The sequence below is a fragment of the Amblyraja radiata genome, chromosome 22 (assembly GCF_010909765.2).
Source record: "Amblyraja radiata isolate CabotCenter1 chromosome 22, sAmbRad1.1.pri, whole genome shotgun sequence".
NCBI classification, from domain to species: domain Eukaryota; kingdom Metazoa; phylum Chordata; class Chondrichthyes; order Rajiformes; family Rajidae; genus Amblyraja; species Amblyraja radiata.
In genome coordinates, this window is record NC_045977.1 from 39,535,965 (window position 1) to 39,558,256 (window position 22,292).

The following is a 22,292-nucleotide window of genomic DNA, read 5'->3' on the forward strand; positions in this document are numbered from 1 at the left end:
GCAACTCTACCGCTATGCTAACCTGCCGCCCACATTGTCAATACAAAACAGCTACCATCAAATTAGTATCATAATTAACTGAACTGAATGCAGCAGGCTGCATATAGTAGTTTTGTGAGAGAACATAAAAATAATTGGGAACGAAGTGCAGTATTAGCTTTTTTTTTAAATGTTTAAAATGATGCATATAAATAAAACGCTGTAATTTAAAACTGATAGAAGTAAACCAATTTCACAGGCAAATATTTATTGAGCTCTTAACGTTGACTGTTGACGAATGCTTTGTGGTAAAGGTTTTACTTTACTCCTCTTTCTCGCAAACTTACTTCGTTATTTGATGTCTCAATGCAATTTAATTCCTGCCTGCCTTAAAAATTACCTGATCTGATCTAAGTAATTAGAACCAGAATATGTTGGACTTGAATTCACCTTTTCCATCAAAATAGAAAAACAACAGCTAACAGAATTGGAAAAACCGACAAAAATAAAAATGTGATAGTTCAAAATTGTGAATAAATTAGCAAATTTAACAGTGAAATATTAGTGTAACTTCTGCTTACAATCTTGCAGCGTCGTCACTGGCTCTGTTTCGTCGCTAAAAGCACTGTCTCCCATATCATTTGTGGCCATCATTCGCAGTTGGTAAGTAGTGTACGGCTTCAAACTGATGAAAGGGAGAGGGAACAGTGAGCAGTCATTGCATGCAAAGGATATGCAACAAAATACTACTTTCATTTACATGACATTGCTGTGTCCCAAACACTATGGTGCCCTGAAATAGGGGGACCATGTATAAACACTGCTGTAATTTCTACATGGTGAATCCAAAATGAATTAAAACGGCCTTTATTAAAATCTGACAATGTGCACTTTAACCATTTTTTTTCTATTACAAATCTCAAATTACAGAGACAAATAAATAAATGATGGGTCTTTGTCCCAAACATTATGGAGGGCACTGTATATTGGTGATATTGATTGGAGAATTAATATCGGAAAGAAATAGGATGTTCTTTTCTCTAAATGGTGTCTACTCTCAGAGTCAAGACCGAACCATAGCGAACATGAAGAATACAGTGGGAAGAGCTTACGACACAGGAACAATCTTCATCGGGAGTCTTTTCATGGCCTCGCCCACCTACATGGTATTATTGCTGCTGGTTTCATTCTAGATGGTTGCTATTGTTAAAATTCAAGAGTTGGAGAATGAAAGAGGGTGCAGGAAAATAGAGATATGTATAACTTGCTAAGAAGTCCATATGTCTTTTCCAGAAATGTTACTTGTTGTCAAAGGAAATAATGGGACAGAGAGTGATCAAGAAAGGCCTGATCACTCTTGTGAAGCCATATTGCTTCATTGAATTATTAAAGAATAGTTTCCAGGTTCACATGTAGTGGTCTAGTAAGTGTAGATTATTTTTTCCAGATTTAAAAGGCTTCCGAACAAGTCACTGTGAGGCAATGGGTCCTACAGGAGACGTTTATCCACACATTATAACTCACTCGACACGTGTTTCCAGCATATTTTCTTGTTATTTTTGCTTCTGCTCTCCAGCTTATCACCAATTTACAGTCAGAATAAATTTCTCTTTCTGCTTTAGGAAGACATTCTGATAGAATGCCGGATGAGGGAATTCAAGTACAACACAAAGTCCTGGAGTAACTCAGTGGGTCAGGCAGCATCTCTGGAGGACATGACCAGGTGACGTTTAGGGTCAGGACCCTTCTTTAGACGGATTGTAGTGGGGGGGGGGGGGGGGGGGGGGGGGGGGGGTGAGGGGAGAAAGCCGGAAATGAGGTGGGAACGGGACAAAGCCTGGAAAGTGAAAGGTGGACATAGATATTTGATTGGCAGGCGGGTGGACAATGGCTAGAGATAAAAAGGAGACAAAAGAGCGTTAAGCCCCTGTCCCACTTACGTGTCCTTGGCACGCAAATTACGCAACCTCGTGGTCGCGTTGAGCCGCGAATGGTCCTGCGAAGGTCGCGTGCGATTTCATGCGTACGCACAGCCGTCTGGAGCGTGTGACGTTATTTGAAGATGGACACAAAGCTGGAGTAGCTCAGCTGGACCGGCAGCATCTCTGGAGAGAAGCAATGGGTGACGTTTCGTATCGAGACACTTCTTCAGTCAGAAAAGGGTCTTGACCCGAAACGTCACCCATTGCTTCTCTCCAGAGATGCTACAGGTCCCGCTGAGTTACTCCAGCATTTTGTGTCTATCTTCAATTTTCTTGGCCCTGCTCTGGGAGTAGGAGGCGGATTCGGACCCGCTGTGAACCCCAGGCCGAGCTCGGCGATCGTTTGCCTGCTTCTGTTGCTGTTGGAGGTGAGACATTGCATCGCGCCAGGGTCTTGGGCCTGTCCCACTTTGGCCGTCAGTTACGCGACAGGCCGGTGGAGCGCGAAGATTTTGTTCGTTACAAAAATTACACACCCCTCCGCGCTTCTCAGTGGGACCGGCCCCGCGTGGCCACACGATGCACGTCCGCCTCAACGCAACCACAAGGTCGCGTAATTTGTGTGCCAAGGACACGTAAGTGGGACAGGCCCTTAAGGTAAAGGCAGAAGAGGAGTGAAATGTAAAGCCAGAGGGAGGGATATGGGTGGAAGAGGACATGGGGAAGAGAAATCTTAGAATTCAACATGACTGGGAGAATAGGAATGGAGGGCAGGATGCAGAAGAGGAGGAGAAGGAGAGGGGGAACAATGGCTTTCAGTAGGAATATTCAGGATAATGTTATGCTGTAAAGCTGACTCAGAACTGATTATACATTGACCTGGGGTTTTGAGTTTTTTTCAGCTCAGAGATACAGCACAGAAACAGACCCTTCGGCCCACCAAGTCCGCTCTGACCAGCAATCCCCGCACACTTACACTATCCTACACACTAGGGACAATTTACAATTTTACCAAGCCAATTAACCTACAAATCTGTACGTCTTTGGAGTTTTGGAGAAAACTGGAGCAACCGGAGAAAATCCACACTGGTCATAGGGAGAACGTACAAACTCCGTACACAGCACCTGTAGTCAGGATCAAATCCTGGTCTCTGGCGCTGAGAGGCAGCAACTCTACCGCTGTGCCACCATGTCGCCTTGTAATAAAGACAAAATTGTCAGAGGTCACTATCATCACTACTTAAAAGCGACAAAAATGTCAGTTGCAGTCAAACACAACGATCTGGAAGTTGCTGTCAATAATACTCTGCTCCTCCACAGATTTAACGTATCCAATCAACACAGAGACCAGTGATTGATGCAGAGTTCAACTTTTAGGCTCCAGTCCAAATAGTGAAAATATTAAGACTTATTGAATTAAATATAACTGAGCTTTGAGACAGCAACCAGGCCATAAATTATTGCCACTTCGCTGGCCCTGAGAAACTAATTACACAAAACCTGGGTTGTCATTCTTTCCATTTCATGATAAAAAGAGTTCTCTGATATTCAAATATTAAAATTAAAATCAAGATATCTCAGCTGCTTCCCATCATCCCATCTACAATCTTTATTGTGCTTTTAGTAAGATGACAAAATACATCTTTACAATCCTGGCTATATAGTTCCTGGTTTGGCAGCTGTTGGTTGACTTCAGTATTTGCTTTCTCAGCCTATATAAGGACTTCAGTGTTCTTGTTTTCCCCATAGATGGTACCAGACTGTAGGGATTAAGGAAAGTCATATCTCAGAGCTTGCTAAGCATATATGTTCAGTTTACTTCAAGGTCCAAGGCAAATGTTGTCCCTTCATCAGTCCTATCAATTTCCAAGCCAATATTTTTCTCTTTCAGGAGTTAAATGGGCTCCCACTAAATACAAAACTCTGTTCTTATTTCAGAATTTTCCTTTCTGTGGTATAATTACCTGATGGCAGGCAATTAATGCAGATTTTTCTTTATGCCAATCCATTTATAGATATGTGTAGGAAGGAACTGCAGATGTTGGTTTACACCCAAGATAGACACAAAATGCTAGAGTAACTCAGCAGGACAGGCTGCATCTCTGGAGAGAAGGGATGGTGACGTTTCAAGTCGAGACCCTTCTTCAGACTCTAGACTCAGCCCCGCTGAGTTACTCCAGCATTTTGTGTCTATCTTCCATTTATAGCTATGTTTTGTAAGTAAGTTTTAGAAGTTTATACATAAAGGAACAGACTGTGCATCTTACCGCTCTATCACGTATGATGTTGCATCGTGGTTGATTGAGGAGGTGTGTGTCTGCCATTCCAAGCCAGGGAGTTCTTTTGTTTGCACTGTGAAATAGCGGACTGGTGATGAACGATCGTTGCCTGGTGTCCAATGCAATAGCAAGCTGCGACCACCAATCTCAGACTGCGGTACAGTCAGGTTGGAAATGGGCTGTGGCCGATCTGTTTAAGAAAAGTTTCAGAACTGTTGCTTCCCAATATTTCTCGTAAATCACACGTGCATGGAAAACTTCATAAACTGAACACACCCGAAGAATGCTTTTTTAATACCACCACACTGTATTCCGTTGCAACTACAACATTTAAACTACAAAAACTGTTCACCATCCAGAGAACAAAACATCTTTGGAGAGGAGTTATCAGTTTATTACATGCAATTAAGTCATAATGAGGCACAGGACTTACTGCCATGGACTTCATTTCCCGGTCCGATCTCATCCTTTCTGAGGAGCAATGCCTCCAAACCTTAGGTTTACAAAGACAGCTGCTACAAAGAACCTTCTGAGACTCCAGGTTCACACATTGTGCACAAACTGCTCAATGTCCTCGCCCACGATCTTTACAGGAAGGTGTAGATGATAGATGGCACGTCAAGCATCTTACTACTCACTAGTTTTAATGAGGCCAGCTATGCTCTTTATGATACTTGACTTCCAGCAAGAAAAGAACAAGAGGCAGGGTGGGCACATGCGTCTGCCAGCACCTGCAAGGTTCAAGCTTCGATCAATTGCACTCAGCCAGCACCGTGGCTTCCCTTCAGAACCTGAAGAACTTCATGAATTGTATGCGTTATCTATTACTCCCAGTCTCTGCTTTCTGTCTTGAAGCCAGCGTAATGCACTTTGCCATTTGTTCCCTGAAACCACATTCTCTGACCTGCTTCGTTGATTTGTTATGGGATATATTCATAAATCTTTCAAAATTTAGATAAATTAAATATATTGAATTAACATTTCACCCTCATTGATACATCCTCAAAAGATTCAATGGGGTTGTCAAGCTTGATTTTTCTTTTGAAATCTATCTTGATGATTCATCATTAAATCTTTTGTTACTTGAACCTTTTATTCTTTCGTGTAGATGGGATCCCATTATGTTTCTTACCATCATTAAGCTGACTGGTTATAATTCTCTGGGCACATTCTATCCCTTTCTTCAATGCAAATGTTAAGTTTGCTATCCAGCAGGTCCTCTGGCACGATAGATTTTTATAATAAATTATTAAATATTAAAGTAATGGCTCTGCTTTTCTTTCCCTAATTCTTTCCAAAAACAGTAGATTCATGCTAATCATGGGTTCTGTCATCTTTGAGTTTCATTAGTTTACTACAGACTTAATGAGTTGGAAAGGGTGCAAATGAGATTAACTAGAATGCTACCTGCGCTTGAGTTATAGGGAGAGGGATAGGTTGGGATTTTTTTCTTTGGAGGAGTGACAAGATGATGAGGGGCATGAATAAAGTGAACGCTCACAATTTTTCCCCAGGGTAGTGGGTTTTTAAATTGGAGGACATAGACTTAAAAGAGTGAGGGGAGAAATTGAAGAGGGACAATTTCTTCGCTCAGAGGGTAGTCCATATCTGGAATAAACTGCCAAAGGAAGCTTTAGATGTAGATGCACTTAAATGGGACTACCCCAATATGCCATCTTGGTGGAGGTGGACTGAAGGGCCTGTTTCCATGTAGAAAAGATTTGTGACATCCCCTTTTTCTATTCATCTCATTCCTGATCTTAATATCCAATGCCACTTGTTGTATCTCCTTGACAAATACTGATTTAAAAAAAAATTAATATGTCTGTAAAATATTTTACTATTTTGCTTTCTATTCCTTGATAATTTAACATCATAGTTTATCTCTTACTTATAAACATTTTGCATTTTCTCTTGCTGAACATTAATGTATTTCTCTTTCCTTAACCTTAATTATTCTCTTATGTCTTTATTCATCCGTGGAGTTTCTGTGTACTGTTTATACTTTTTGCAGGATATATATTTCTCTGCACAGTGTTGAACACAGTTTTAAATACTTCCTCGTTTCTTTTCAGCCAGAAAAGTATTATGCTCACAGTCAGGCAAGGGATATGAAGGCAGCTATTGTGCTCATCCAGCCGGTGATTGATCAATGGATACGCCAGAGTGGAGACACAGGCATTACAGACACCTGAGTGCCAGGCCATTCTCAGAGGAGAAGAGATTCAGGATGATACATGGTTGGATCTACAACAACTGTGGTGACTCATGGGGGTATTGATTCTCTGGATTTCATCATAGATGTCTTATAAGCATCTTTTCCCCAGTGAGAAGGGACTTGATTTCTATAAATTCCTTTTTCTAATGCAAGAACAAGGGCATAGATGTATTCTGCACATGAGTTGAGTTGAGTTTATCGTCATGTGTACCTAGGTACAGTGAAAAGCCTTTGTTGTGTGCTAACCAGCCAGCGGAAAGACAATACATAATTACAATCGAGCCATCCACAGTGTACATGATCAATGGAATAATGCGAATAATGTTTAGTCCAAGATATCAAGATAGTAAAGCCCGATCAAAGATGGTCCAAGAGTCTCTATTAAGGTAGATCGTAGCTCAGGACTGCGCTCCAGTTGTTGGGAGGATGGTTCAGTCGCCTGATTACAGCTGGGAAGAAACTATCCTTGAATCATAGATGTATTCTCTCATCACTGTGATGTGGCTGAGGTCTTTTTAATGTGATGACTTGGATACTGATCTAGCAATATGCTACCATTGCATGGCCCCCTTTTACTAAAATGTCAAGGTCCTCCACTTCTCTATGTCATTTGCTGGCAAACACAGTGTAGTTAAGTACTGGCAAGTGCTCACAATTCTATTGATGACTTTCATTGGGGCACATTTGCCAAAAAAGTGAAAGCTTGAGATCAGAATTTGACAGTGTGTACAAGTGGTGTGACCACAACAGCGTATACTGTTAACCAGGAACCTTTAATGTGCAGAAACAAGAAACTACACACAAGGACACAGTACTGCAGTACTCAGCAGGTCAGGCAGCATGAAGAAGGGTCCCAACCTGAAATGTCACCTATCCATGTTCTCCATAGATGCTGCCTGATCCACTTAGTTACTCCAGCACTGTAATCTTTGATGGGGACTCTACAGAGTTCTTTATCAGTCATACAGCTTAAAAACAAGAAAGAGGCCCTTCGGCCCAACTTACCCATGTCGACCAAGGTGCCCCATCTACTCTTGTCCCAGCTGTCCACGTTGGGCGCCTATCCCCCTAAACCTTTCCTATCCTTGTACATGTTCAAATATCTTTTGAATGTTATTATAGTACCTGCCTCAACTACCTCCTCTGGTAGCTCGTTCCATTTCCCCATCACCCTCTGTGTGAAAATGTTGCCCCCCAGGTTCCTATTAAATCTTTACCCTCTCACCTTAAACATGAGTCCTCTGGTTCTTGATTCCCCTTCTCTGTGTAAAAGACTATGCGGATTCTATTTGTCTTGCTGATCACTGCTCCATAAAATGGGATCTATTGACGGGAAAGACTACTACCAAGCTGAGATCTTTCAACTTAGTCCCTTACAGCCTTTACTTCAAATGAAATAAACGATTGAAGTTATAATTTTGCAAGAATAATTAAGCTAAAATAAATTGAAATATTTGAACCTGGGCTCTGAAAGTCTTAGTAATCCTCTTACAAAGTCAAATGTGGAGTAATTGGACTATAACAGTAAATGGCATTGCAACTCATTTAAATGTTAATAATTTGGCCCATTGGTTTCACTTGATATAATGATACTAATTGAAGATCAAAGGGAATTATAATGTAATACATTGCCAGTTTCTGCTATCCAAAGTACGGCGTTCTTGTCAAAGCTTATCAGGGACGAGATTTGTTGGCTCAGCACTGGGCCCCCTGTGTCATGTGCATTCATTGATTTTCACAACTAAATATCCAGTAACAAACACATTTGGAAGTTATATACAGTGACTGATTATGCTTACAGTGTACAAGCAATGTAGAGGTTATTGATTGGATATGTACAAGTGAACATTAACCATGGGGAATATTTTTATTTCGTTTAGTTTAGTTTAGAGATACAGCGTGGAAACAGGCCCTTTGGCCCATCGAGTCTGCACAGACCAGTGATTCCCACTCATTAACACTACACTTGGGCAAATGTTACATTTATACCAAGCCAATTAACCTACAAACCTGCATGTCTTTGGATTGTGGAAGGAAACTGAAGAAAACCCGGGGAGAATGTACAAAGTCACAGGGAGAACATACAAACGCTGTACAGACCCGTAGTCAGGATCGAACCCGTGACTCTGGCGCAGTAAGGCAGTAGCTCTACTGCTATGCCACCGTGCCGCCCGAATGGTTCAGCACAGATTATTTTTTAATCTGTTTAAAGGGGATGCTGCCCGGTCAGAAAACACTGACAGGGAGGGCACCATCTTATTTTTCTCAGAAATGTATCTGTTGGAATCATTCTCCATCTAATTAGTGTTAATTGTCAGTAGTAGGAAATATGTAACTTGAACGGGTGCAGCAACAGTTATCCCCGTCTTCCCATAAGAAAGTCGTCAAAGTGCACCAAAATATACATTCATTCATTCATTCGCCCCAATTTCTCTTCTGTGTTACTCACACTCAGCTGTGTGCTGCCCATGAACGTTGGCTTTTAATTAGCCTTTCAATTAAAAAGATATTTATTTCCCAACTCTCTTTGCATATCCTTGCAGCTTCACAATAAATGTTAAATACGAACGGTAATGAGGAAGTAGTGTTAGATAGGATTTGCATCAAAACCTAAGAACCAAACAGTGCAACCATGGATGAATTCTCGAAAAGACCTTAATCCTTCTAATTTTTTTTTGCCTCATTTGGCATTTTAAAACATGACAACTAGGGAGGAGTGGGGAGGCAGATGCTGGGGAAAAAAGAAAGCTTGCTGCCCAATGCACTCAACAGTGTGGGAGGAACTAAGTCTAAAGTAAGTAAGTGTCCTGGGGGAAAGGCTGTGGCTATTCCTCTCATCTCTGTCCCTTGTTATTTTATAAACGTCTGTAAGGTCAGCCCTGCATATGAAAGACTCAACTCCCTCTCCGTTACCTCTACCTCTATGCCTTTGTACCCCAAATATTGAACTGCCAGTCCTGTCGCTCCTTCATCCACCGCTCTGTAATAACTATAATATCCCAGTCCCGTGCACCACTGGCTCTGACCCCAACTATCATTAAGTGCTTCGAGAGGCTGGTCATGGAGTACATCAACACCAGTCTCCCAGCCAGCCTTGATCCACTGCAATTGGCTCTCCACTTTTTAAACAGTTCGATTCTCCAGTCCCGAGTCCTCATCTGTGTCTACAGAGGATACAAAGATCCCTGTCAAGGCCCCAGCAATTTCCTTTGTTGCCTCTCTCAGTAACCTGGAGTACATCCCACCAGGCGTTGGGGACATATTAATTTAGCTTAGTTTAGAGATACAGCGCAGAAACAGGCAGTTCGGCCTACCGAGTCCGCGCTGACCAACGATCCCTGCAGATTAGCTACTCTACACACACTAGGGACAATGATACCATGCCAATCAACTTACAAACCTGTCCTTCTTTGGAGTGGGGGAGGAATCCAGAGGTCCCGGAGAAAACCCACGCAGGTCATGGGGAGAACGTACAAACTCTGTACAGACAGCACCCGTAGTCAGGATCGAACCCGGGTCTCTGACATTGTAAGGCAGAAACTCTACCGCTGCGCCACCGTGCTGCCCAGTCCATATTTATCATAAATATTCCCGATGTCCCCGCATCCTTCTTGATATCAAGATGCTCTAGAATAGCAGCATATCCCTCCCTGATCTTGTAATCCTCCTTTTCCTTCATCTTGGTGACAATCGAGGCAAAGAACAGAATTCTGAGAATTCAAACTCCTTGGTCCCCATGAACACTAGAAATTGTTATTTTGAAGAAAAAAAAGATCAAATGGCCCGAAGATTGTGTCATGTTGTGATCTTTGATGATGTATGAAATGTAAATGTAATGTTATGTTGCTGTGGTGGATAAACCTTTAACATTTGTGATGGTGAAATTGAGAACACTGTCAATTTTATTGCAAGGAAATTTGCACTGCTCGCAACCCTGATTGCAATGGAATTACATTTCTTCAATAGATGAGGAAGAACAATTACTTCAATCTCCAGCAAAGTCTGAATATTTTGGAAAATATTTTAATATTGTCTGAAGAAGGGTTTCGGCCCGAAACGTTGCCTATTTCCTTCGCTCCATAGATGCTGCCGCACCCGCTGAGTTTCTCCAGCACTTTTGTCTACCTTAATATTATGAAATACTCGTTTCATTAACTAGATGCATAAGGAATTCAGTACTTACAAACAGCCACACAGTCTGATAGTATAAATTCATGTTAATTAGTGATAGAAGCAGAATTCGTCCATTAAGTCTACTCCACCATTCAATCATGGCTGATCTGTCTCTCCCTCATAACCCCATTCTCCTGCCTTCACCCCATAACCACTGACACCCGCACTAATCACCAATCTATCAATCTCCGCCTTAAAAATATCTATTGATTTGACCTCCACAGCCTTCTGTGACAATGAATTCCACAGATTCACCACCCTCTGACTAAAGAAATTCCTCCTTGTCTCCTTCCTAAGGAAAGTCCTTTAATTTGGAGGCTATGACCTCTGGTTCTAAACTCTCCCACTAGTGGAAACATCCTCTCCACATCCACTCTACCCAGTCACACAGCATGGAAACAAGCCCTTTGGCCCAACCTGCTCATGCTGACATGATGTACATCTGTGTTCATATTGTACCTCTGGTTTGTGTGGTGATCACCATCGCCTCGACTGAGTCTCCCCAGCCCCGACGAGTCCTTGCAGATACACGGAACACGTATGGCGATTCTGGTATCAGGTTTGTTGCCGAGTATTGTCGGGCATTGGAACTGACTTCTATGGTGATGAATTTGTTTGACTCAGTGGTAGCCAGACAGTAAGCTATTCTGTAACCTGCAAAACAGGAGCAAAAATAATCTAAAACGCAGTTTAAAATATTACATATTTAGCAGAATGACTGTGTGAAATAATTATCAAGATACTGTAAATCATAGAAGAGGATTTTCATTATGTTATATAGCCAATTCTAAGCGTTAGGTTCATATTTTTGTCTTTAAGGCCAGGTTTTGAATATAATCAGAATGCAATGCGCATTCAGTCCGATGGGTATCAAACATAGATCAACCAAGATCAAACATAGCCCAACCAATTATCCAGTGGATGTTATTTCACTGAATAAAACGACATATTTCATCGTAAATCCACTACCCAATCCAGAAAACTCAATCTGAGACATGCTACAAAGATAATGGGTTCAGAATTAGCAGTCACTGTTGATGTGCCTATGGTTGCTGCTGGACACAAAACCAAGCTCTGGCTCAGCTGGTGAGATTCAGCCAGCATCACTCTGCAGTGCAGGGCAGGCTCAATGTTGCTTAGTTTAGATTAGTCTCAGTGTAGTTTAGAGATTCAGCGCGGAAACAGGCTTTACGTCTGACCGAGTCCGCGCCGACCAGCGATTCCCCCACACGAACACTATCCTACACACATTAGGGACATTTTTTTACAATTATATCAAGCCAATTAACCTACAAACCTGCACGTCTTTGGAGTGTGGGAGGAAACCGGAGATTCCAGAGAAAACCCACGTGGTCATGGGGGGAACGTACAGACTCTATACAAGTAGCAACCGTAGTTGTGATCGAACCCGGGTTCTTTTTGCATTCTGCCTGTTGTGACGTGGAATTGTCCGATTCATTTCTTTAATAATTTCTATAATAAACGTATTATATCTTGCCGCAGCTGACTCGATTATTGGCGTCAAATTCAATAAAGAGGAGAAAAATCACCACTAATGTTTGGGGTTACTTTCACCACAGATAATATAATACCGCAGAGCTGTTCTATAACAGCAGAAGCCTGATAAAAAAATATTACAGGTGAATTTTTCTTGCAGTTATCAATTGTACAGGTCCAAATGGAATTGGTTCTACTCCCAACTGACTTACTTCTGCAACTTATGTTTATGTGTGAATTTGATATTGTTGCGTTCTCCTGGGATCCCTTTTCCTTTAAATAAGGCTGAAGTATCTTGATGATAGACTTCAAAACAGAACAAATTGTTCTTTAACCATCAGCAATGTACAACCCTCCCCCCCCCCCCCCCCCCCCCCCCCCCCTTGTTGCAACATGAAAAAACCTGCAACAGCACAAAATGTTCAGGCACTTCTATGGCAGGACAAGACTGCAATCAGTTCGTTACAAGTCTTATTTATCTCATCCAAATAAGATTAAAATGAGGACAAATGGGATTTAAAAAAAAACACTTAGCACTTTAATGCGTGCACTGAATGAGAACCTTTGTAGAAACAAAATCGTTGTCTGTTCTATCACTGAAATTATAGACAACATAAATGTGGGTTGTAGTGAGGAGGGAAGATCGAAGGTCTCCTAAAAAAACTAACAGAGCAATAGTACCAGTCTGAAGAAGGGTTTCGGCCCGAAACGTTGCCTATTTCCTTCGCTCCATAGATGCTGCTGCACCCGCTGAGTTTCTCTAGCATTTTTGTCTACCAACAGAGCAATAGTACCAATGTACAAGAAATGTACCTATTTCTAAGTTTCATTCCAGTTCAATTTATTCTTTTTAACGCTAAAGCTTTTAGATTACAATCCCATTAAATGTGTTATGCAATAATATCATCATAGGTGAATCTGGAGTCCATTTTCTCCAATAAAATGTCAACATGGACAGTGGAATATGAATTGATTTGAAAATCTATCATTAACATTCCTTCGTGTTGGTGCTACCTCTTCAGTTGCTTTTGATGATATTAGTAAGTCATTCAAGTTGATTCTGTATGTCATGATTACAAAATGAGGACCAAAGCAAATTCCCAATGGAGGTACTAGCGCACTGGATCCTGTGCTGAATCTCATCTTCAATATTCAAGGGACAGACAGTTATTGGGGCAAATCAAGTGTTTGATCATTTCTGCAGTGCCTTAATGATGAATCTGTTAGGTCAACTTGTAGGAGCTTGCATAGGTCGAAATTACAACTTGGTCTTCATGGCGAATCGTGAGTCTAGTGGACATTCAGTGGGCATTCTCAAAGAGATGTTGAGGTTCCAGCACAGACTGGAGATTGCTCTCGGTGTGAGTAGGGATGGCACAATCATTTGCATATTGCCAAAAGTGTATGATGTCCAATGGAGACATCCAAGATCAAAAGGTCCTCCATCCGTTCCATCCATGCCCTGAGAAAACCCTCCGTGCTTAGTGCAAAGACAATTGCATCATGCTATTGACAAGGTCAATGTTGCCAGCATTGAGGTGGAGATCATCAGATATCAACACTGTTGGACATGACATTGTGTTCAGATGCTCAATTCTTGACTCCCCAAATTAGCACTTCAACTCCAGAAGAGGTCTCATGGCAGAAAAGGGCAATATTACAAATTATTTTGAGGTACATCTTGAGAAAACAGACATATACATCATAAGCTGGGAAAGGCACACCACCGAATGTTCCCAAGTGGGAGCCTGCTTTGATGAGGAACTGACAAGAAGAGGCCTTAGAAAGGAAATGGAATGAAACCCTATCCAGCGCACTGCTCTCCCAAACGCAAACATCTAAAATATCCAAGAATAGATATGTGGGTCTAGGATTGTAACTGAGATTTTCATTGTATCTTCACCTCACTGTAGTTGTGTGTGTGACCCGATAAACTCGACACGAGTTACTTCTGGCTCTCCTAGTGAACCACTGAAGAGATCATACGGGGGTTACTTGGCTTGGTGTAATTGTAAATTGTCCCGAGTGTATGTAGGATAGTGCAAGTGTGCAGGGATCGCTGGTCGGTGCGGATTCGGTTGGCTGAAGGGCCTATTTCAATGCTATATCTCTAAATTAAACTAAACTATCTTTGAATCTGTTGATCACAAATGATGATCATGAGTCTGAAGAAAAGTCTCGACCCAAAATGTCACCTATACATGTTCTTCGGAAATGCTGCCTGACAAACTGAGTTACTCCAGCATTTTGTGTCCTATCATACATTAGTTACATTTCTAATTACATGTACACTCTTGAAAAATGTTGCCTAGTCTATTCATTAGGCATGAGGCTGAATACTGTGGTACATTACCTGCACTAAGTCATGTAGCTGATGTATGTTAAGAATGCAATACACATTATTGCCACTTAGTGTCACCGCAAGACAACATGTGTTCTGTTCCTGTTTATTTACCTATCAATTATTTATGCAGTGTTTTGTTGCTTGGGGCAATTACATGTTGTTCCACCAAAGCATTAAATTTCAGTCAGACTCAGTACTTCCGTGGGCTTATATACGGAGGCTTGTAAAATATGGCATCTCATTACTTGACAAGGAAATATTCTGCAAGTATCTATCTGTCTTTTTGTTAGCAGGGCGCAGGATGGTAATAGTTGCCATAGCAAAGTTTCTTGCCCATTTGTTCCATATTTCCTTTCAGCTGAAAGAACAAGCACATGGCCAAAGGATTCAAAGGCAAAATAAATAGAAGCAAGACGTTGGAGATGAATACATATTTAAAAATAAAGATCTCAGTAATCATTGTGATTTTTTTTTCATAAGAAAATGTCACCCAGTTTGCACGTTCTTTGGCCTTACCTAGAATAATGCCATTGGGGTTCTCAGGTGTTTGCCAGACTACTCTCACTGAAGTCATCTGGACCTCCGGGAAGATCAGCTTAATGGGAGGACCTGGAACTGATAATGGTAAAGAGCAAGTCATAATACATTTATAGGCTGGCTGAAACTTATTCCTAATGTTAAACACATTTCAAATATTTACTTTATTGACTAATGGTACTATATACTAAAGACAAACCAGATCTTCAGAGTCTTCATAAAACTTTAAAACCAATATAGACAACAGAGTGCAAGCCTTATAGCTTTCAATCTCATCACTGACAGAAATGAAAAACATGGAATAGACATACAATGTGCAATTTGCTTGAAATATATATATATATATATGATTTCAATGTGTAAGAAGGAACTCCAGATGCTGGTCTAAACTGAAGATAGACACAAAAAGCTGGAGTAACTCAGTGGGTCAGACAGCATCTCCGGAGAAAAGGAATAGGTGCCGTTTAGGGTTGACACCCGACTTCAGAGTCAGGGGAAAGGGAAACGAGAGATACAGACAGTGATATAGAGAGGTATAAAAACAAATTAATGAAAGATATGCAAAAAAGTAACGATGAGAAAGGAAAGCCATTGTTAGCTGAAAACGAGTTACAGACAATGAAACTCAACAAGATGACTGAAACCAGTACAACGACTTGGGTGGGGATTTCATTATTTGATACAATTTACTGGCACAGTTTTCAATGATCATTTGTGAATATGTTGACAATGTACATTTCACAATTTTACATTTGGAATTCACAAAATAAATATTTTTTATCAGGAGCGCAAATTGCAAATACACCAACACCCTGGGAGAAATAGTGGAAAACTGGCCCAGATGTAGGATTGGTCTGGAGTCTGAAGAAGGGTCTCGACACGAAACGTCACCCATTCCTTCTCTCCAGAGATGCTGCTTGCGAAACTGAGTTATTCCAGCTTTCTGTGTCCATCTCCAGATGTAAGATTACTCAGTACAAAGAGATTCTGGTCTTGGCTAGACCATTCAGGGCTGAACTGAGTAGGAGGAGGAACGGAAAAACAATTCTGCCCATAGAGTCACAGAGGTGTACAGCGCAGAAATGGGCCCTTTGACCCACACATCCTTGCACATCTTTTTGCCCATTTACACCAACCCCACTTGCTTGTATCAGGTGCACATCCTTTGATGCCCTGCCTATTCACATTGAGGCAGTCTGCTGTGGTTCCATCCTGAGAAATGTCGGAATGACAATCACTCCATAAGTTAGAAACGTCTTCTGTGCCCACGCATATCGTGTCACTAAATATATACGTTCCATTTCATTGAATAATCACCTTAATACTGCATATAATTAAACAATATATATTGCATCCAGTCATTAGTGAATACCAGGAAATGTCTTACTATTGTTAACAGTAACCACAGAAATGCGTGGGGGGAAGTGCATAAAGTTGCAATTCAGAAAATGAAGTTATTCAGCACCTGCAGAGCCCCTGTATCTCCCTCAATGCCCCTCAAGTGTTTGCTTGTATCTGATTCCTCCTACCACGTTCAAGATATCATCTACTCTCGGTGTAAAAAGAATTCCCCTCGGATCCTCTTTGAAACTTAACTTAGCTTAAGTCCGACCTGAAACTTCACTTATCCATGCTCTCCAGAGATGCTGCCTGACCTGCAGAGTTACTTCAACACTTTGTGTTCTTTTGTGTAAACCAGCACTTGCAGTTCCTTGTTTCTCTACTTGAGTCTGTGCCCTTTTGTTTTGGTTTCCTTATCATGGGAAAATGATTCTGATTATCTATCCTAGCTATGCCTCTTAAAATTTAATGTTCCCCAATCAGCTTCCTTCGATTCAGGGAAAACAAGCCCAGCCAATCGAATCTCTCCCCAAAACAAGTCCTCCAATGAAGGCAACATCTGCACTCTCTCCAGCACAACCACACACATCTCCAACCAGAACTTCACATCATTCGTAACTTCACAAGTGATAGGAGCAGAATTAGGACATTTGGCCCATCAAGTCTGCTCCACCATTTAATCATGGCTGATCTATCTTTCCCTCTTAACCCCATTCTCCTGCCTTCTCCCAATAACCACTGACACCCGTACAGATCATGAATCTATCTATCACTGTCATACACAGCACCCTCCATAATGTTTGGGATAAAGACCCATCATTTATTTATTTGCCTCTGTACTCCACAATTTGAGATTTGTAATAGAAAAAAATCACACATGGATAAAGTGCACATTGTCAGATGTTATTCAAGGGTATTTTTATACATTTTGGTTTCACCATGTAGAAAATATGTTGTGTTTATACATTGTCCCCCCATTTCAGGGCACCATAATGTTTGAGACACATGACTTCACAGGCGTTTGTAATTGCTCAGGTGTGTTTAATTGCCTCCTTTATGCAGGTATAAGAGCTCTCAGCACCTAGTCTTTCCTCCAGTCTTTCCATCACCTTTGGGAACTTTTATTGCTGTTTATCAACATGAGGACCAAAGTTGTGCCAATGAAAGTCAAAGAAGCCATTATGAGACTGAGAAACAAGAATAAAACTGTTACAGAGACATCAGCCAAACCTTAGGCTTACCAAAATCAACTATTTGGAACATCATTAAGAAGAAAGAGAGCACTGGTGAGCTTATTAATCACAAAGGGATGGCAGGCCAAGGAAGACTTCCACAGCTGATGACAGAAGAATTCCCTCTCTAATAAAGAAAAATCCCTAAACACCTGTCCGACAGATCAGAAACACTCTTCAGGAGTCAGGTGTGGATTTGTCAATGACCACTGTCCGCTGAAGACCTCTTGAAAAGAAATACAGAGGCTACGCTGCAAGATGCAAACCACTGGTTAGACGCAAAAATAGGATGGGCAGGCTACAGTTTGCTAAGAAGTACTTAAAAGAGCAACCACAGTTCTGGAAAAAGGTATTGTGGACAGATGAGAGGGAGATTAACTTATATCAGAGTGATGGCAAGAGCAAAGTATGGAGGAGAGAAGGAACTGCCCAAGATCTAAAGCATACCACCTGTGAAACATGCTGGTGGGGGTGTTATGGCCTAGGCATGTATGGCTGCTGAAGGTACTGGCTCACATCTTCATTGATGATACAACTGCTGATGGTAGTAACATAATGAATTCTGAAGTGTATAGACACATCCTATCTGCTCAAGTTCAAACAAATGCCTCAAAACTCATTGGCTGACGGTTCATTCTACAGCAAGACATTGATTCTAAACATACTGCTAAAGCAACAAAGGAGTTTTTCAAAGCTAGAAATGGTCAATTCTTGAGTGGCCAAGTCAATCACCCGATCTGAACCCAATTGAGCATGCCTTTTATATGCCGGAGAAAACTGAAGGGGACTAGCCCCCAAAACAAGCATAAGCTAAAGATGGCTTCAATACAGGCCTGGCAGAGCATCACCAGAGAAGACACCCAGCAACTGGTGATGTCCATGAATCGCAAACTTCAAGCAGTCATTGCACGCAAAGGATATGCAACAAAATACAAAACAAGACTACTTTCATTTATATGACATTGCTGTGTCCCAAATATTATGATGCCCTGAAATGGGGGGGACTATGTATAAACCCTGCTGTAATTTCTACATGGTGAAACCAAAATGTATAAAAATGGCCTTTATTAAAATCTGACAATGTGCACTTTAACCACATGTGATTTTTTCTATTAAAAATCTCAAATTGTGGAGTACAAAGACAAATAAATAAATGATGGGTCTTTGTCCCAAACATTATGGAGGGCACTGTAACTATTCATTAACATGGCCTCCAGAGCTTTTTGTTCTCCAAGTAACCAGCATCTTGCTGCAGTCTAACTAGTGTTTTATAAATTGCAACATGCCCTCCCAACAAGAACTGTGGTTAAGCTTTGTATCGTAGAAAATATATAACAGAGAAGGCAGACATTCAGCCCACTCTGTCTGTGTTAGTTGGAAGAAAGCTTCCCAACTTAATCCCACCGTTCAGCACCGGATTGAAAATATAGAAACATAGAAAATAGGTGCAGGAGTAGGCCATTCGGCCCTTCGAGCCTACACCGCCATTCAATATGATCATGGCTGATCATCCAACTCAGTATCCTGTACCTGCCTTCTCTCCATACCCCCTGATCCCTTTAGCCACAAGGGCCACATTGGCAACTCTGCGTGTCATAGCACTCGAGACATAAGGTTGAGCACTTTTTAAATGTGCTAAGGGTTTCACCTCCACCACCTTCTTGGGCATTGAGTTTCAAACGGCCCTTTGGGCAATTCTTTTTTTCTTCAGTCTCTTGCCTATTTTCTTGGCCGACGATGGTGTATGACTGTGAAGGATAAGTGGGAAATACAAGTGTGCATCCTGCTGACATATAAAGTACTGACTGAGTCTGTCACAAGAGAGTTTATTTTGCAATCTTTCAAAGACTGAATCGTCAAAGTACTTTATTTTACAGTAAGGTGCACAACTACAATAATAATTTTATATTGTTCAATTAATATACTGCCTTGAAATTCAATTGAATAACAGATATATTTCCAGTGCAATATGAGTGAAAAATCTATTTAATCCGAGTAAGTTTGTTTCCCAGTTTTCAAGTCAAATTGTGCAATTATACATTTGGACCAGGTTCTCTCAGCTGTGAGATACCATTGTGATCACATTATTTACGGATTGTGGACATATATGATGGCACCAGCCTCCAACAATGTTTTTGGAACACAGTGTGGGAACTTTGTCTACGTCACCCTGAGATTAATCAGCCTTGGGAACTCCTACCCAATATAAATCACACTAACACCTCTACTTCCTCGGAGACTAAGGAAGTTCGGCATGTCTCCAATAATTCTACAGATGCGCTGTGGAAAGCAAACTATCGGGTGGCACCACAGCTTGGTCTGGGAACAGATCTGCCCAAGACTGCCCAGTGATCTGTAGATGTAGCCCAGTCCACCACACAGACCAGACTCCCCACCATCGATTCCATCTACACCACACGCTACCTCGGGAATGCAGGCAACGCAATCAAAAATCTTTTTCATCCTGGCCATTTCTTCTCCTCCCCACTCTCGTCGGGTGGAAGATATAGAAGCTGGAACTCATGTACCAGCAGATTCAGGAACAGCGACTTCTCCTTAGTTATCAGTCTACTTAACATTTCCTCCCAATAGAAAGAACATAGCACTTCCCATTGATATTGTATTTTAATTTAAACTGGAGCCCTTTCAGCTTCCTCCTCATTAAATTCCTTCACAACTTTCCCTTCCATAACACAACTTCCTTTGCTATGTGCTTCTCTGAACAGAACCTTCTTTCTCTACACCCACGTCCTACTCTGGTTCATATCTTATTTGTTTGCACACACACATACAGAGATCAAATGGATTTCCATTTGCAGATTTGAGGTGCCTACCAATTACAATAGACTAAACTGCTCATTGTTTTGTCTCTGGACATAAAAACAAAACCTTAATTTTGCATAAACCTTGCAATCAGTTAGCTTAGAACTGGTACGAATATACATTAACAAAATATGCAACTCCTTACGGTACTCTTTGCATATAAAAATGATCAAATACTACTGATCCAACATGACTAGAATCTCAAATACCAAGAAATATCTGCATTATTACCAGCCTTCACTATTTTTGCTTACTGCAGAGGTTTTAGTGACAATTTATGCAGCAGTGTAAGCATGAAGCTACGTTTAATTCTATTGTGTTTAAACTCTCAGAAACACACAAGCTCTTCAGTGTAAATTAGTTGGAACACTTACCATCTCAGAATCACATTTCTCATAAACCGTACGGTTAGGAAATGGATGAGGCGCTTAACTATGTCCTAGTGTGGTTTGAAGTATATTTTATTCAATATATTAATTGAGCACTGCACCGCGCCATGGCTTTTACAAAACGGATGTAGTCGACATTTAAGTTGGTAGCTGTGAACTAAAGCTCGGCAGAGGGGAGTGGAGGAAGGGTAGAGGCCGTGCTTTCAACTCTCTCCCTCTGTGGAAAACAAATGACAATGTGCAGCAAAGCTGCCAGATGCTGCTCAGCCCACTGAGTTCCTCCAGCAGTTTCTTTATTGCAGCAAAATTATGGTGTTCAGGGTTTAATAAGGGCATGGCGTAGATAACATACCATGCTTGTTGTTCGGAAGGAACACAAGGTGTATGTATTGTAACAAAAGGCTCATTGGCAGAATTAACCAGTGCAGTAAAGTGAAAGGTGAGAACAGAGGCAAACCTGTTCACTGTGAAGGGGTGTATCATCTGTTGCAAGCAGTGACAACTGATCTTGGATCTTTTCAGCCGCATGAACTGTTTTTTATCAGGTTCCAACAACTGCCAACACTTTGAAAGTTGTACTATTTGACGGCAGAACAAATAACCTCAGGGCTGGCTCAAGGTTGATCCCTCCTCTTGCTTGCTGCCTGTGCTATTTCTGTGGCTGCACTTACACTTGGTGGTCCTGTGAGCCCAGATGCCTGTCTCAGCCTGAGAAGCGCATGAATGGTGCCTAAAGGGGGGCGGCAGGGTGGCGCAGTGGTATAGTTGCTGCCTTACAGCGCCAGAGACCCAGGTTCGATCCTGACTACAGGTGCTGTGTATGGAGTTTGTACGTTCTCCCCGTGACCTGCGTGGGTTTGCCCCGGTTGCTCCGGTTTCCTCCCACACTCCAAAGATGTACAGGTTTGAAGGTTTAATTGGCTCCTGAAAAGATCCTAGTGTGTAGGATAGTGCTAGTCTATGGGGATCGCTGGTCGGCGCGGACCCGATGGACCAAAGACCCTGTTTTCTTGCTGTATTTCTAAACTAAACTAAATCATAGCACCAATGCCGAAGGCTTGGCCCTGGAACTCATGGCAGCTTGCCAATGTCAAAAGTCTTTTTAATTGCTTTTAAGTGTCACTGCTAAACCGAGATATTTAAAAGAAGCCAAAATAAATTAAATAAAATTAAAAATTAAAACGAAAAAAATGTTTAAAGAAAAATTAATACATTTATTTTAAAACACATTTGACTGCTAGAAATTAACTCTAAACATTAAGAATGTACAACAGAGGTGAAAAAACCACTTACTTGCATTAACCTTTTGTCAAAGCTGCCACAGCCAGACATAAAAAACTTTTTATTCACTATTACTCGACAACCAAAATCTGTAGCCTCCCTTTGATCTGGTATTTTGTTGGTTCACATGCTTGATCAATGGTGTTTTATAATTAATGCTTTAGTATTATTAATGTTTAGTGTTTTCTGAGTCATTTGTAACTATCACCGTATGTCATGTTGATACTTGTGGGCGGAGCACCAAGGCAAATTCCTTGTATGTGAATACTTGGCCAAT

The 22,292-nt window shown here is 41.3% G+C and overlaps 1 protein-coding gene across 2 annotated transcripts in view; it reads right to left on the bottom strand.

The window, feature by feature from the left end:
• sdk1 (sidekick cell adhesion molecule 1) overlaps positions 1–22,292 on the bottom strand; it is a 577,103-nt gene that overhangs the window by 51,011 nt on the left and 503,800 nt on the right. For both annotated transcript variants that reach the window (XM_033041133.1, XM_033041132.1), the window contains exons 28-31: positions 14,929–15,027; positions 11,031–11,225; positions 4,169–4,370; positions 561–664 (exon numbers count right to left, since the gene is read on the bottom strand). In XM_033041133.1, the coding sequence (XP_032897024.1) occupies positions 561–664; positions 4,169–4,370; positions 11,031–11,225; positions 14,929–15,027 (600 nt within the window). The remainder of the gene's footprint in view (positions 1–560; positions 665–4,168; positions 4,371–11,030; positions 11,226–14,928; positions 15,028–22,292) is intronic.